The sequence below is a fragment of the Biomphalaria glabrata genome, chromosome 9 (genome assembly GCF_947242115.1).
Source record: "Biomphalaria glabrata chromosome 9, xgBioGlab47.1, whole genome shotgun sequence".
NCBI classification, from domain to species: Eukaryota; Metazoa; Mollusca; class Gastropoda; family Planorbidae; genus Biomphalaria; species Biomphalaria glabrata.
This window is the reverse complement of record NC_074719.1, coordinates 40,997,577-41,014,789: the sequence shown is the minus strand read 5'-3', so window position 1 is coordinate 41,014,789 and position 17,213 is coordinate 40,997,577. Positions and strand designations below refer to the sequence as shown.

Here is a 17,213-nt window from a genome sequence, read left to right as displayed (position 1 = left end):
GACGTTGATCTTATAATAGGCGTCACCTATCTTATTGTGATTGGGATGAGAGCTTGTCCATTTCTCAATTATTTTATTCACTATTAGTTTCTTCATTTTTTCTTGATAGAGTGCAATATTTAATTGTGTAACGTGTTTGTTCTCGCACACTTGGCGAGTGTGTAAGCCTTCTCATTTCCTCCTAACTCTATATGATGTGCTGGTTGGCCTAACCATCGAATAACATTTTGTTGTTGTTGTTGAGCTTTATAAGTGCTGTCCTGCAATGGGTCATTTTTTATAGGAGGAATCAGAGTTTTCCAAGCTTTGGAGGATTGTTTTCGCATCTGTTAGAAAGACAATCTGACTGTGTGGGGTAAATTGAATGATTTGATATAGGCCTATAATAGCATGGTATAAAATAGCTGATAGTTCTATTGCTTCCCTTTCTGCTCTGTGGCTGTCAGGGAGCTCTCCAGTTGCAATATATTTTTCTAGTTTTTCTCCATCGGGCCATTTGATGAGTATTCCAGCGCCTCCATTTGTGGTGGCTTTATTAGATGATCCATCCGAGTAAACTCTGATCCACTGATTGCTATAATGGTAATTAGTTTGAAAAAAGAGTTCAATATTTCCTTAAGCTCTGTTGGAACGTATAGTCAGATTTTTTGTAATATTTTCAATACTGTCTCTTATGGTAAGTAGAGAGTTTCGATCCCAGAGTGGAGATTCATTGTGTTGTTTTGTGGATTCCAGAGTTATTTTTTCATACTGTTTCTAATTTTTTAGGTTTAGAAATTCCTTTATGAAAGTAGTCCTTTTGAAACCGTTTTTGGTGCCAGTTTTTTGTGGACTTTATATATTTTTGAGTGGGTGTCTCTCCAAGGTTTCCAATTTAGGGAATTGGGAACGGATTTTTATTTCTCGTCTTTCATCCAGAGAGATCAGGGCAGCGGTTTCCTAGCTCTTATAATGGGTGTTGTTTTGATTGCTCCTGTAATTATCCTTATACCAATGTTTTGAACATTGACTATTTTCCTTAGGCTGGTTTTGGGCTGCTGAGCTGTGGCACCATATTCTAGAACATGTCTTATGTAAATGGTAGGCCTATAGCTATTTTTCAGAATGTTGTGATTACCTCCACAGTCTGTGCCAGCTAATGTTTTCATTCCCATTTGCCTGATTTGCTGTTGACGATAAAACACGAAAATTTAATCTGACATCATTTTTTCCGGTTTTATATAGGTAACAACCATCGACGACGATCAATGATCGAAACCGCAGATGAGGTTAAATTTACCAAAAACGATTTTCTATTCGCTATTTCGACCCAATGTTTGACATTAAACGTCTGATGATGTCTTTGTTTAAAAAGGTACTTTAATTACTGGCCTTTAATTTGAGGGATAAACAACAATGAAAATAATAATAAAAGAGAGGCGGCCTAAATGTTTGTGGAAATGATTTGGGTTGATCGAAGGATGCCAAAAATTATGTAATGTTATTGCAATGATGGCTGTTCCACTTAATATTATTAAGTATTACAAGTAATAAAACGGTCCAAAATTATTTTGTTACGAGGAGAGGTATTTTAGGTCAAAGAAGTGTGTGTATTGTGTGTGAATGGGAGAGGGGAGTTATATAATATGCAGGTAGACTACAAGGCTACAACTGGGCCTAAGAAATGTTCGTGGGGGTTTCAACTGTAGCGCAGTAAGTACGGTTATTTGCTCGTATATAGGTCTGTGCAATAGACTTATAGACAAGATCACAGACCTATATATTTTAAGAGACTCTAGATCTAGAGTCTAGAGAATAGACTAAGTCAGTGAATCGCTGTAGTCTATAATACGAAGTCTAAACTAGACCTTCTTAGATCTAGATCAGTAGATGTGAATCTAAAAGTAAAACTAGATAGACCATAGTCTATTTATTAAATTAAGACAACTTAAATTAAGCCTATTACTATTTATATAAATAATAATTATAATACTGTGAGTGTGACACTCAGACTCAGTCAACTCAGTGTTATAGTGTTAAGACTTTAATTCACTTTAAGTGTTTAAGTTTAAGAATTAAGTCAAAGTGTATGTATGATAGACTATAAAAAAAAGAAAAAAAAGTATAGTCAAGTCTGTCTATAGATCTAGTGACTATGAGTATAGGAATAGAATAGATCTAGTATCTACACTACATACTCTCTAGAATCTAGATGCTAGATCTAGTATAAATATATCATGAATGAGTATAATGAGTGTGTATGCCTAAATAATTATATAATAATAATTTAATGCTTATCTTCGAGTCCGAAGATTTGTGAGGAATGCAGTATTTTCCATGGCTTTGCAGCCTCAGCTGTGACCTATATTTTTTGCCACATCCAGGGCAATAATATAGCCTAATAACCTAATTAATATCTGCTGCCTGGTCGTGCGGTTTGCGCACTGGACTGTCGTTGGGATTTATCGACGGTCTAGGGTTCAAACCCTGCCCGCTCAAATCCCCCGTCGTTCTGCGGGAGGTTTGGACTAGGAAGTAAACTATCTTCAACTCTGAAGGAACATCCGAATTATGTAAAACATTTTACAAACATCTATAGATTTTGTGAGTATCAGTCTACTTCCACTTCTCCTCTCCGAAGGCAGGCTACTTTTTCATATACCATCTGGTAGTTTATAACTCAGAGTAGCAGAGTAGATCAATACTAGAGTCTGTAATAATAAATATTAAATATCATTATATATGATACTTGTACAAAAATGTTCTTTGTAAAAATGTTTTACAAGTTGTAGATGTTCCTTCAGAGTTGAAAATAATCTACATCCTAGCCAAACCTCCTGCAGCATGATGGGGAATGACAGTGGGCAGGGTATGAAGCTGGGATGTCTAGTGCACATACCCATGACCAGGCAGCCAAGTCGAATCCAATCGGTTTCAGCCTCTCAGCCACACATCCAACATCTAAGCACATTTTTTAAAAAGCTTAATATCATTATCACTCTGTCTGTCTATCTGGTAAAAAGTATGTACACGTACATGTTATTTCTCCCACAATCATTCTCGGATCAAGCTTAAACTTTGCACAATTATTCATTGACATAGATAAGACATGAATCAATTAAAGAAGTAACTATTTAGACAATTAATTACTTGTAAATCATATGTTGTTTTAATAGCAGTAAGGGAAACTAATACTTCAGTATCACAGATATGGCTAAATGTGTTCGGTTTAGTCCCCTTAAATAATTGTTAACACATATTTCTCCCCCATGCATTCGCCTATCAAGTTGAAACTTTAATCAATTATTTATTGTACAAAACAAAACGAATCAATATACAAAAATAATTATAATAAATAATTATTAATTATTGGTAATTAACTACTTTGTTTGTTTTTTTTATCAAAATAAGTGAAATAACCTGTACATTATTGGTAGATATAGTTTTAAGGATGGAGTTCTTCCCCTTTAGATAAGCTTTGTGTTTTTCTTTGAAATAGGATTTATTATCTATTCTGTTTTCAGGTGTTTTTATTATTCATCTTATGGCATGAACCTAATTTTACAAGATTTGAATGTCTCTGAAGGGCATAATACAGACATGGCACCAGGCCTGCTGTCATTTTGACAAATTGCAGCTCCCTGAAGCTTTGCTCAAGTTTCAAGCCATAGACAGTCCAACAGCTAAGATTCTCCACAACATTGGCTGCATACACATGCTTCAGAAGAGCTATGCAGAGGCAGTGAAGGTGAGAATGTAGTTTGATCTTTTAGCATTTTTTTTTTTGAGCTAATTATTATAATTAGTCATTCACAGGCACTGCCAGGATCAAAATTCATTAATTAAGTTGTTGCAAAGTTCTTGATTATTATTTCTTGTTATACCTAGTGCATCATTGGAAGCGCAGTGGCTGAGCAGTAAAGCATTTGGCTTCTGAACCGGGGGTCCCGGGTTCGAATCCTGGTGAAGACTGGGAATTCCTTATTTCGGGATCTTTGGGTGCCTCTGAGTCCACCCAGGTCTAATGGGTACCTGACATCATTAGGGGAAAAGTAAAGGCGGTTGGTCATTGTGCTGGCCACATGACACCCTCTGTTAACCGTAGGCCACAGAAACAGATGACCTTAACATCATCTTTCCTATAGACCACAAGGACTGAAAGGCGAACTCTACTTCTTTTCTAGTGTATCATCATGCTCTTATGTGTGTTCTTTTTCAATCCCCCTTTTTTTTTTGGTCTTGCATGTCTTTTTTGGGGGATGGTCTCTTGCAAACTATAGGCACTCAGTAAATATAACTCAGATCGAGACTCAGATACAAATTCCTACTCCTAATCAGGATATTTAAGATCCTCATCTCAGCAGCCTAGCACTAGCAGATTATGACACTCAGCCCTCTAACAAATACCACAACTTGTATTTAAGATTCGTTTATTGAAAAAAAAGTATTCTCCTTCTTCTTCCTCATTCTCATTTTTATGTTGGAGCATTCAGATGACTAGACCATTATATGAGATGAACTTTTCAGTAGTTTCCAAAACAGGGAGCTCTCCATATAGTTTTCTTTCTATTTGGGCGTTCCTTTTCCTATATTGGAATAAAGTATAAAAAGGAATTATTTTTTTAATCATTTTTGTAATCATTTAATTTCTTTTTTGATACTTAGTAAAAACAACAAAGCAATTGAAATGATAAATCAATTTTTATTTTACTTATTATGTCAATATAAAATACATTGTATGCAGCTATAGGTTTTGGTTTACTTGCAAGTTGTGTGTACATTAGTTTCTATTCATCAGAGTTTTCAAGAGAGCACAGAGAAGGACCACCATTTGGCGCTGTCCTATTTTACCATGGGATTGTGTTATCATCATTCACAAAGGTTGGTATTTTTTAGTGTAAATTTTTCAATTCAGAGAAGAAATGTTACAAATGATTTTCAAGGCTTTTTTTTTTATCTTGTAGAACGGATGTAAAACCAGTTTAAGTAACTTTTGGGAGACCTGATTGTTTAAAATCAGTTTAAGTAACTTTATGGGAGACCTGATTGTCTATTAATTTTTTAAGTAGATGATTCCTCAACTAAATGACTTCACCGTCTACAACACAAAGCAATTTTTTTTTTTTTTTGAGCCATCATAAGTATTTCTATCTTCATAGAATTTTCAAATACATAGCTCACAATTAGGTTATGTTTGCACTTCTTTTTCCAAGAAGGTGATTGACATCTTGTACAAGATCTATAGCTTCTTGTAAAATCAGGGTTTTGATTTTGTTTTGAAGTTTAGAATTTTTCTTTATGAGTTATTACTAAATGTTCCGACTCTTAAATCTTAACAGTGCCTTGATGTGCATATTTAGACAAAGAGTGTACTGCCTATGACATTATCCCTCACTCATTTCTAATGGGTAGGGACATTCTTATTCTATTTTTAGCCAGAAAAAACACATGAAACTTTTAATATAAAAATATTTGGCTTGCTGAGTCTTAGCGCTACAAAGCTGGTGCAAAAAATTACAGACTTGAACAAGTCAAGACCTCATGCACACAAATGTTAACTTATTGCCCAGTTATATGATTCTTACTTAGCACTTAAGATAGGACATTGTTGTAGTAGAGCAGTGATGCCCAACCCAATTCGACCTGCGGGCCATTTTAATTTCCGACACTCGTGTTGCGAGCCACATGGCCGAAAATGTACACAACAAAATGAAATTGACCCTAAACAAGTTAATTAGAAACTTGTGGATCTGGTACTTACATTAATTAATGGGATATCAGAAGTGTATCTTTTTTTTTTACGCGTCGGAAACTGGCTTCATTTCTCTACGTAAAATTTAATCAACATTGTAGATAGCTTCATGTTGGTAAATATTCCCATTGATCCTTCAGGCGTAGTTAAATAATCTTTAATTTGCAGCTCAAGCTAAGAATGTTTTGTTATGCGTTTATTGTTGTTGTGCTCTATAACAGCCACACTTTACAAAACAAATATGTTGGGTTATTAGCATGTTCCATAAAAAAGTAAAGATAAATTCATTTTTCCTGGTAGATTCTAAATTCGGAGTCCACTTTTAGTTGCTTCGGCTCTCTCATTTCATAATTTTACTAATTTTAAATGTCATGGTACCAATCCATTAGAGATAAAGGCCCCTAACTTAGGTTAAGATACATTTTCATAGTTTTTTGTTTTCAAAAAAAGGAGGGAGTTTCTACACTTTGTACCGGGGTTTCGGCGGGCCTGATGGGCCGTATTTTGGGCATCACTGTAGTAGAGTATAACTCTTTATTTCTGCAATCTCATCTCAGATATGCTGAGGCGGCTGCCAGTTTTAATGAAGCCAGGTCTCTCATCAAAGGTACAGAAATAAACTACAAACAAATAGGAGCACCAGTCGTGCTCAGTTCAAAACTAGTAAGTAATCAAGCATAAATTTTTTTCTAGTGTTGTTGATCATAATAATTGTATTAAAAATTTCCATATCGATAATAAAGACTATTATTATTAATTTGTTCACACCAGTTTCTATTTAATTCCCCGTTTCCTTAGTTCTTGAGCTATCCATGAAATAGTTTGTGTAAAAACATTAGTTTCTGGTTACCTAGCATGTTAATTTTCTTTTATACATTTTTTTATTGACTTCTAATTGTCCTACCATTTCTCATACTGCAGTGCGAGGCACTTAGTATAAACTAATTTATTTAGTGCTTCTGTCCTATTCACTTTTGCTATGACCTGGTACTTAAAAAAAAAAAGAAATATTTTGTGCTTGATGTTTTAGGTTGACGAGTGTTTGCATGTGTCCAAGGAATCACAGTCGAAGAAGGTATGTAGTTTTGACATGATCCACTTGAATGAAATGGGGTTCTCAATAAACATTCCCCATTGTAACATTAATTTCATGACCCGAACCTTTACTGATGCAAAACTACTTTATGCAAAAGCCTATAACTGGTTAAAAAATGCTATTGCTATTAGGTCTGGTATTTTAAACAACAGTCTTGAAAAAGTCGAATAAAGTTTTTTTTGTATATTCTTACAGGTTGTTTTAAAAAAAAGTGTTAATATCATTACAGAACAATATAGTCAGCCATGATATATAATAATACATTTCATTCACATTTAGCGTATTATTGTGCATATAACCCGCTGGTTATACAAGTTTTTACAAATGAATGACAGCTGTGTGGGGTAGATAAAAATATTTTACTCATAAACAGCATAACGGAAACTTTGAACATACCAGTGGGGTTTTATAGCCCCTATAGTTTGTGACCATATGATTGTATTTCATGCGCGTGATGCACTCTATGTATCGCTTGTTAGAACAGCAACCCAAGCATGATTGCATCTATAGGGACAGATGTCTGATGAGCAACAACTTTATGTATGGGTTGTTTACTGCAAGCCACGCTTTGCACATGTGGGTTGTACAATTTTGTTTTTAATTTTTTTTTTGTAATTAATGTGGTTTACACATATGTAATATGTATATTTATATATGCACGAAAATATGGTAAATAGACAAATACAGATTTGTAATTAAAAAATTATGCAAATTAAAATCAGTTCAGCTTTTCATATTCTTTTCTGAGAAAGAGTTAAAAAGCCAGATTAGGTTTCCTATTAATTATTCATCTGCATAAACCGTTTTTAAAATAACTTCAAATGAACTTTTTGCTTTGATAATTGTATGTGTCTAGATAAACTTCCAGTTATATTCATTTATTTTTCATGTTTTTTTTTTTTGTTTTTTTTTGCTTTTAACTAGAAATCAGCCGGGGCTTTTTTGATGACTTGCATACCAAGCTATTGTTTTATCTGACTGTAGTTATGATAATGTATCTAAACTATCTAGTCACTCTATCCCTGTATCTTTGGTGTGATAGTAAGTGTTCATATTTTAGTCTTTTCTCCAATGTTATATTTTGTTTTTCACTTTCATTCGCTAGAAACACTGCCAACTTCCCATTGTTGCTATCTCTGATTGCCTCTTTAGACCTCCAAGAAGTATGGTAGACAACCTTGTCAAACAGGACTTCTTGGGCAAGGCAAAGGTAATCCAATAAGCAATAACATATTTGACTTTTTTAAAAACAAAATGAGTCAGTCAAAACAGATAGAAAAAAAGTAATAATGATAATTGTCATTATTGCGGGTGCATTTAATTAGAAGTCCCTTAGTAATAATTTGTTACAAAATGTAAGGATTTAAAAAAAAAATAGTGCATTTGTTTTTGTGTTCAACATCAATAGGCCACATAACAAATCAGTAGATAAAATAAAATAGATAAATAAAATAGATAAATACTCTTTATTTGCCAATCTAGGAAATGCTTTTATTTCTAACCCTTAATACAATATTTTTAATGGACAAAAACAACATAACAATCCATAAATTGACCACTTAGAATCATGAGTGAACTAATATTTCTAATTGCAATGTAAAAATTGTTAAAAACTTGCTGAGCTGCTTAAATAATTTAAATCTGTGTTAAAAACATCATTCAAGCATTAAGTTTATATTTGATTGACTGAATTCACATTTTTTATTTGTCTCTGTTATTAGATTGTTGCATCAACTGATTCTAAAGATGCTATTGGAGCTGCAACTCAGCAGTCTGCTGTGCAGGTAAATCATTAATATTAATGGTGATAGTCATTATTTTATCAGCCTTAGTAAATAATACTTTACATCCACTTGTTATTTATGTAGACAAGATGTAGCATAAAGTGGCTGAGTGGTAGAAACTTGACTGCTGAAGCAAAGTCTGTAGTTTAAATCTCGTACACTTTAAGTGATGGGCTTTGATCCGTCTCTGATTTGGCTGCTGTACTAATCAGTAGGCTATGTCTCAAAAAATACTTGTACATTTCATAATAAGTCCTTTTGGTCAACTAAATTAAGTGGAAACTCCAATAAGATGATGAGTGAATTTATTTTAAGAAATTTTTAGCATTGACTTCACCTCTGGAAAGTGTCTCCTGACAAGAATCTGCAGTAAAATCATAGTTCCTGGTTATTTGCAGTGCACTTTCAGGCAAAACCTCATGCAAACAAGTGACATACCAGCTGAATAAATATACTTCAAAGAACATGGCTGAAACCTGAATCATGCTAAAATTTGTCCTTGCCTTCAACTCATACCTAACATCTGTGCTAACAATAAAACATTATATTCACTAACCTGCTAATAAATGAAGTTTATTTGTTTATTCACTTTATCAAGAGGCCCAAACAAGACTTTGCCTTAACTCCTGTAGAAGAAAAACTATATTGAAAAAAAAGCCTGATCTGGAAACCACTGTACCGGTCATCTTAGATCTAGGACTAATTATCTGGATGCTCCCCGCGGTGGCTGAGCGCTGAAGCGCATGGCTTCCGAACCAGGTGTTCTTGGTCTGAATTTCTGAGAAGACTGGGATTTTGAATTTCAGGGCGCCCCATGAGTCCACCCAACTCTAATGGGTACCAGACTTCAGTTGGGGAAAGTAAAGGCAGTTGGTCGTTGTGCTGGCCACATGACACCCTAAATGCAAAAGAAACAGATGAATTTTACATCATCTGCCCTATAGATTACAAGGTCTGAAAGGGAAACTTTTTTACCTAAATGCCCAACATAAAAAAAAAAGGAATAAAGTTCACCTACACAAACCATTGACTTAAAAATGTTGAACCTTAATGTCAATGTCATTTAAACTTTAAAATCTGCTTAAGAGGGAATATTTACTTCTTTGGCAGATGTATCTTCTATTCATTGCAGTATGGGTAATACTTGAGTTTTGTTTCTGCAGCCTTCCAGTACCCAGTCTATGTCTCATTCATCACCTGGTTTAATAAAGAAGGATATTACAAATATACCTCGTCCACCCAGTCGGCCACCTCCTCGTTACCCGCATCATAAGGGTGATTCCACAAAGGTCAGTATTGATAAAAATGTTTTACATATTTCGGATGTTCCTTCAGAGTTGAAGATAGTTTACTTCCTAGTCCAAACCTCCCGCAGGACGACGGGGGATGGGAGCGGGCAGGGTTTGAACCCTCGACCGTCGATAAATCCGAACGACAGTCTATCGCGCAAACCGCACGACCAGGCAGCCATCCAATAAATGACTATATAAATTGATAAATGACTATATAATACTTGTAAATCACAAAGGTCAGTATTGATAAATGACTATATAATACTTGTAAATCACAAAGGTCAGTATTGATAAATGACTATATGATACTTGTAAATCACAAAGGTCAGTATTGATAAATGACTATATGATACTTGTAAATCACAAAAGTCAGTATCTTATCTTATCTTATCTTATATAATACAGACGTTACTTCAAAAAAGAAGATGATTACGTCCTACGCGTCATGCATTTAGTCATGCATATTAACCAATGACTTAAATTCTGCCAAGTCACTGGTTTTCCTGGCTAGCTCAGGCAACCCATTCCATGCTCTAATAGCACTAGGGAAGAAGGAGTATTTGTACAAATTTGTCTTAGCATATGGGACGAGGAATGTGCCTTTATCTTTGTGTCTTTCAGAGTATTTTATTAAATTTTGTTTTTGTATTTGAAGATTATGGTTCAGTGTTTTATGTATGATTGCTACTTTACTTTTGAGCCTTCTGTCCTGAAGGCTTTCTAAATTTAGTGATTTTACTAAAGGTGTTACTCTAGTCAAATGTGAATATTCATTTGTTATGAATCTCACTGCTCTATTTTGTGTCTGTTCTAGTTTCTTAATGTTTTCTTGAGTTGAGGGGTCCCAAACAGAGGATGTATATTCTATTATTGGCCTAACCAAGGTTAAATAACATTTTAGTTTTATGTTCTTATTTGATTTATAGAAATTTCTTTTAATAAATCCTAATGCTTTGTTTGATTTTTTTGTAGTTTCATCAATATGTGGATTCCATGACAGTTTTTCATTTATTATAACACCTAGGTATTTTGCGTTTTTAGTCTGTGTTACTGGTTTGCCATGAATAAGATAAGTGGAATTAATTTGTTTTAGTTTTTTTGTTACTCTTAACAACTGACATTTTTCTGGGTGGAAAGACATGCTCCAATTTGATTCCCATTTCTGTAATTCATCTAATTCTCTTTGTAAAATATCTGTGTCTTGTGTTGTTTTTATTGTTCTATATATTATGCAATCGTCTGCAAATAATCTGACTTTTGTTCCTGAACTAATGCAATTTGGTAAATCATTTATGTAAATTAAAAATAGTAGTGGACCCAAGACTGTTCCTTGAGGTACACCTGAGTTTACTGTTATCGGTGTTGATTTAGAGCCATTTATTATTACAGTTTGTTCTCTCCCTATCAGAAAAAATCACAGTATTGATAAATGACTATATGATACTTGTAAATCACAAAGGTCAGTATGGATAAATGACTATATGATACTTGTAAATCACTAAGGTCAGTATTGATAAATGACTATATGATACTTGTAAATCACAAAGGTCAGTATTAATAAATGCCTATATAATACTTGTAAATAAGAGTTATTGGAGTAAAAGGAATCTTGCAAGTTAACTATAAATGTTTATGTGAAGGCTTTATTATGTTCAGTATAACCAAATATTTAGCCCGACTTCAAAAATCTGGATTTAAAGGATGGAGCCTAAAAAGCTGGATTCCTTTGTGACTCATGAGAGAGGCTATAGGTCTCATAGAGTTAAACAATTGTTGTTACAATGGAAGAAAGTATTGACTATACCTTTTAACAAGGAAATAAATATTGACTGTTTGAAATAATAAGTTTGTTCTTATTTTTTGTCAACAATAATTTTATTAACTAAGTCTAAATTTATTTCAGAGCATCAGAGCAACAGATCAAAGAAAAGAAGACTTGAATCAAAGCCACTTAAACAAAACACATTATCAAACACCTTCTGAAAGTCACAATGTGGACCTGGGCAAAGTTGTTCCTGTGCCCTACTTAGTGACAAGGTTTCAGACAACCCCTGACGGTTCAGTCGACACAGCTTTTCCAGCCTATTCAGTTCCTAACAGGCCAATCCCTGACACACCCACTGATATAAAGATCCAGAAAAACTTTCTGGCCTCGCCATACCTTGTGACTGATCTTTCAAAGTTTCTCTCACCCTCTGGACAGTTGGAGACTAGAGTTACATTGGAGCGGAGTAGCTCCGCTGTTTCTGGACAGCCTAGATCCAGACTAGTAGAAAAAGGAACAGTTAGTTCATATCAGCAGCCTGTCAAGAAACCAACTCGACCACCACCTCCGCGGACAGGTTTTCATTCCGAATAGTAATGTCTTTGTTTTTAAATATATGAATCATCTTATAGCAAATTATTGACAATGCAATATGTAATATGTCTAGTACACAATAGACTGAATAACTATGCAATAACTAACTTTATTTATTATTCATTTAAACTTGCTGTCTCTATCAGTACTGACCATATAAGAAACCGACTTGCTCAGAAGCTCACTTATTGTGAAGAAACAAGTCCCTTTACGTTTAAAGTGCCTTTTAATTGTGAAACATTTCAACAAAACATATATACACGGCAACGTTGTAGACAGATACCCAACCTCACTCGTTGACTTCTTCTCTTCTTGTTTACACACACGTCACTTCCCGCAAGTCCTCTAACTCTCCCATACCCAACACTTGACCATGTGTTACGGTTGACCACACAGTAACCGTGTCACAACAGTCCTCACAGGGCAGAGAAAAATTTTGATCGTATCAAAATTTCATGAACCCAATAGTTTGGGTGTACATTAATAATGTTTTACATCGACAAGAAAAAACAATGCCATCTTCAATTATGATACAACTAATAATGCCTATGACAACAAATAAATCTTCAATAATTTGTTATTGCAAGGGACATTTCCAATTGAACTATCTCAGAAAGCTTTCCTGTTATATTATACAACTTATATAAAAAAAAAACGCATTTAGTTTTTTCCTATGTAACGATAGTATTTTGAATGCCAACAAGTTCAGGTGAAAAATACACAATTAGTTAATACTTTATGTTACATCAAAACATCTTCCAAATTAAGGGAATTGTTTACTTTGTGTTTCTTTCATACCAATTCCTAAATGGACATTTATGACTACAATCAATGCAACAAACATAAAAAAACTAAATTGTAGTACAAATTTCACATCTCTGAATGAAATAAAAAAAAATTCTGGAGCGTACTGTTAATTCAATCTTGACAAGACAGAATTTAAAGTTGTCTTACAAGATATTTGTTAATTTTCTCATAAGCTGATTAATTAATGAACCTAAGTCCAGCGGTCCCTAGACACATCTTGTCAACATGTCAGCAATCACGTTGATTTGTCCCGGAATAGCTTGAACTGTAAAGCTGAAGTCTTGAAGTTTTAAAGCCCATCTAGTAATCCTCTGGTTGGCTAGCTTACTTGTATTGATATAAGCTAGTGGGGCGTGATCTGTTAGTAAGATGAATGATTTCCCAAGCAAGTAACAGGATAGTTTAGTTATGCAGAACACAATAGCTAGAGCTTCACGCTCTATTGTGGAATATTTCTGTTCTGCTGCATTCAGCTTTCTGCTAATGTAGTAAACTGGTCGTAGCATTGCATCACATTTCTGCATTAAAGTGCCTCCCACTGCTGTGGAGGATGCACCTGTTGCCAAGAAGAAAGGGTTTCTTACGTCTGGAAGCTGAAGTACTATGTCGCCTGAGAAGACATTTTTAATGCTTTGCAGGCATTCCTGTAGTCTGGAGCTCCATGTGATCTTGTTTGGCATGCCTTTTTTTGTCATTTCAATTAGAGGTTGTGTAATACTTGTGAAATTTGCCAGGAACCGTCTATAGTAATTACATAAACTTAAGATGCTTCGGACTTGTCACTTTGTTGTAGGTATTGTTAAGTTGAGTATCCATTTCATTCAGGTTGTTCACTAGATTATGGATTTTCATATCGCTATTTTCTGTTTCTGTATTTTCATTTTCATTGTTATAAGGAACTTGTATGTTATCGTTTGTATTTAGCACTTCTTCTGCTTTCTTCTGAGTTCTTGTAGTAACCATGGAACATTTCTGTGTGTATTTTTCTTTCCACTTGTTTAATTCTTCTACTGTGCAAGGTTTAGAGCCTTTGATACAGCCAATAAGGCCAATGTTGTCAGGCTTATTGTCTATTACTAAAGCCTCATGCCAACCACTGATAAACGGTGTGTTGCTACGTGCTACCAGATGTGTAGTTACTTGACCAGTGTCTTTGTAATGTAATGTCTTTGTTTTTGAATATATGAATCATCTTATAGCAAATTATTGACAATGCAATATGTAATAGAAGTCTCGTACACAATAGACTGAATAACTATGCAATAATTAACTTTATTTATTATTCATTTAAACTTGCTGTCTCTATCAGTACTGACCATACAAGAAACCAACTTGCTTCGAAGCTCATATCAAAATAAAAACAACAAATGTCAACTAGTTTATCACTGCTCCAATACAACAAGTATATTTTCTATCACAAAGTACACTCAAAACAAAAATAGCATTAAATGTAAAATGTCCATACACAATGTTTTAAACATACAACTCCTTTTAAATATGTTTAATTATCTTCAACCTTTTTTTTTTTATTGAGACTCATTATATAAACTTTGAGTAGTTTACCATTTTAACATCACATTTTCTCATTTAAAAAGTTGAAACATTATCCTTCATGAAAGATATCCAATCAATATAAGCAATATGACTGTTCTTAAAAGTTCTTGTGCCTTGCATGCTCTCCTTGCCTCAATGTTGTCACGTGAACACCTGCTCTCCCTTCTATTCATTCAGTGGTTAGGCTTCAGGGTGGAAAAGTCTTACGAGTAAGCTGCCATTAGACTTTAAAACTAAAAATGTGAATAAACGATCACAGCATCGCTCTGTTAGAAAGGGAGAAGTAACATTGTCATTTTGACCAATTTGTTATTTAATTTTATTTTTTCTCAAAGTGATATCTATTCATTGTTACAAGATGACTTGAACTTGTTTACAAGCACTTACCAAGTTATCGCTCAAGTGTCAATCAATTTGAATTATAAGTACTTGTACATGTGATGTATACAGACTGTGCCCACCATGTAGGCTTCAAAACTGTTTGCTCTGGTACCCTGACAAAATAGTGTGGACAAAATAGTGCCGATAAAATAGTGCAGAAAAAATATATTTCAGTCATTTTGAAAGAAATACTTTAGATATCGTAAAATATGAATAGAGCCAAAATTTTTTTTTGTTTTAATGTTATATTAATTTTTCAGTCATTTTGCAAGAAACACTTTAGATATCTTAAAACATAAATATGCAAACAGTAAGCAAAAATTATAATAAGTAAAATGAATAATTTCAAAATATATCATTCATTTAAATTTTAAAAGTGTACTTTGAAAACAGGCAAAGATACTTGTCAGATTTATAACACAAACTTTCACAAAGTTAAATTGTAGGAAATGTCACGTAGAAATTCCATCACTTGCTTGTTTCCGTACATTGGCAATATAGCTGCAAGACGTCTGTTAAGTTGAAGGTCCTTTGTCTTGCTTGCAGCTTTACTTCGTTCTCCAGCATTGTACCTCAGAATCTTGTTCTCAATGTTCTTCTGTTCTCTGAGAACAGTTAAAGTTAAAGCTTAGTTATTAAATATTTTACGGATATCAAATATTTAGACTCCTTCATAAAATTCTTGCAGACATTAAACAGTTTATTGTGAACACAACTTTTCCTGAAATCACTTGCTCGCTAAGATAAACCTTATCTTTTCTTGTTTCTGAAATCCCTTGCTGACTGACCTAAGTGGATGTCTGAAGTGTCTATAAGTGTTTGAACGGCCTATACATCCTTAGTTCATCATGGGCAATGTATAGAAAAATTGGATTAGCAAAGATTTAATTAGTGTATCAAGTCATCTCCTTAATAAAAAGATAATCATTAGAGAGGTACTTTGCAACATTGTGTTGATGTCATCAGATGGTTGCATCAACCAGAAAATGAATCAGTTGATTAGTGGGGGAAGGGAAAAGTTTTCTTTATTTCTCAGCCTTTTTCACTGAGCATACCAATTGGGCATGTTTCTCGATACTTGAAACAATCTAGTAAAGGCTCCCAGTTCTTCGAAAGTCTTGATAAACATTTCTTTCTACTCATCGCCTGGTGCTGACATGCTTCCAAAGTTTGTAATCTCAAGTAAATTCTCATTTTGTCTTAAGTTGCTTTGCCTAACGTAGCTTTTTTAAATAATATAACTCACCACTTAAAGTTGGTCCAGACTGAATGAAAAACTTGATGCACCCTTCTCAGCTGCAATGTGTATTGAATGGCAGACACACCCAGATAAAAAGTATTAGGGTTTGTTGTTTTTTTCAATATAAATCCATGAACTCTTTTTTTTTCCAGAAATTACTGGGGCCTTGTCTGCAGCCAGGGAAATACAATGTTCCCATGATACTGAGTGAACTTTTAATTCATTAGGGCAAAAATTGTCTCACCTGTTGCTGATGTTTTACATGCAGCCATTGATAGAAGGTCAGATTTAATAACTGATGAATTAGAATGTAACACTCTAATAACAATAGGAAATAGTTTATTGCTTCCTAAATCATTGTTTCTAGATCTATTTGTGGAAATAGCAAATGAAAACATCCACATTCCTGCTGCAAAACTTGTTGTGCCTTTTGCAGCAGTCTCTTAACATCAGTTCCTTTCAATCTTCTACATTTAAATTTGTCTGCAACATTATTGTGTTTTAACATTAATTAAAACACTATAGGAGATTTGGCAAGACATGATAGCGGAATAATCATTTCCACTGCTAGATTTACTAGCAGTATTTCAGACCAAATTAACTTAAATAGTGTGAAAACCTTAGATTTATTTGCAAAAAAAAAACAACTGTTGATAGATTTTGTCTCTTCATAAAGATTTGACATGCCGTCACTGTCTTTAAACAATAATTAAATGCCTTGGTCAATTTGTCAGGACCTGATACTGGACTATTCATTTCTACTGCTAGTTCTGCAAGTATTAATTCAGACCAAATAATCTCATGTTTTGTTTTTGCTGGCAAAAAAAATGTTAATAGATTTGGTCTGTTTGACATCCTTTGACCAATCCACATGTTTTTGGCTTGCAATGTGTCTATTGATGTCCAGTTTCCCACTATGCTTAATTGAAAACGCACTATTAAATATTCTTTGTAAAAACTTTAGGGTTA

The 17,213-nt window shown here is 34.0% G+C and overlaps 1 protein-coding gene across 2 annotated transcripts; it reads left to right on the top strand.

Annotated features, from left to right (window-relative positions):
• Positions 1 to 1,773: 1,773 nt before the first annotated feature.
• On the top strand, positions 1,774 to 16,970 carry LOC106061734 (neutrophil cytosol factor 2-like). 2 transcript variants are annotated; one of them, XM_056041892.1, is made up of 9 exons: positions 1,774 to 1,803; positions 3,504 to 3,727; positions 4,778 to 4,860; positions 6,289 to 6,394; positions 6,762 to 6,806; positions 7,933 to 8,037; positions 8,549 to 8,611; positions 9,775 to 9,900; positions 11,807 to 16,970. In XM_056041892.1, the coding sequence occupies exons 2-9, from the start codon at positions 3,554 to 3,556 to the stop codon at positions 12,260 to 12,262; spliced, it is 1,158 nt and encodes a 385-aa protein (XP_055897867.1). In that variant the 5' UTR covers positions 1,774 to 1,803; positions 3,504 to 3,553; the 3' UTR covers positions 12,263 to 16,970. The 2 variants fall into 2 exon arrangements, with proteins under 2 accessions (XP_055897867.1, XP_055897866.1); XM_056041891.1 differs by having other exon boundaries at positions 1,794 to 1,883.
• Positions 16,971 to 17,213: the final 243 nt, after the last annotated feature.

Excerpts from the sequence above, each read along its gene's own strand:
- LOC106061734 (XM_056041892.1), top strand. The coding sequence starts at position 3,554 with ATGTCTCTGAAGGGCATAATACAGACATGGCACCAGGCCTGCTGTCAT. Across the intron at positions 6,395-6,761 it reads TCGTGCTCAGTTCAAAACTA|GTTGACGAGTGTTTGCATGT; the intron begins GTAAGTAATCAA and ends TTGATGTTTTAG. Across the intron at positions 8,612-9,774 it reads CTCAGCAGTCTGCTGTGCAG|CCTTCCAGTACCCAGTCTAT; the intron begins GTAAATCATTAA and ends TTGTTTCTGCAG.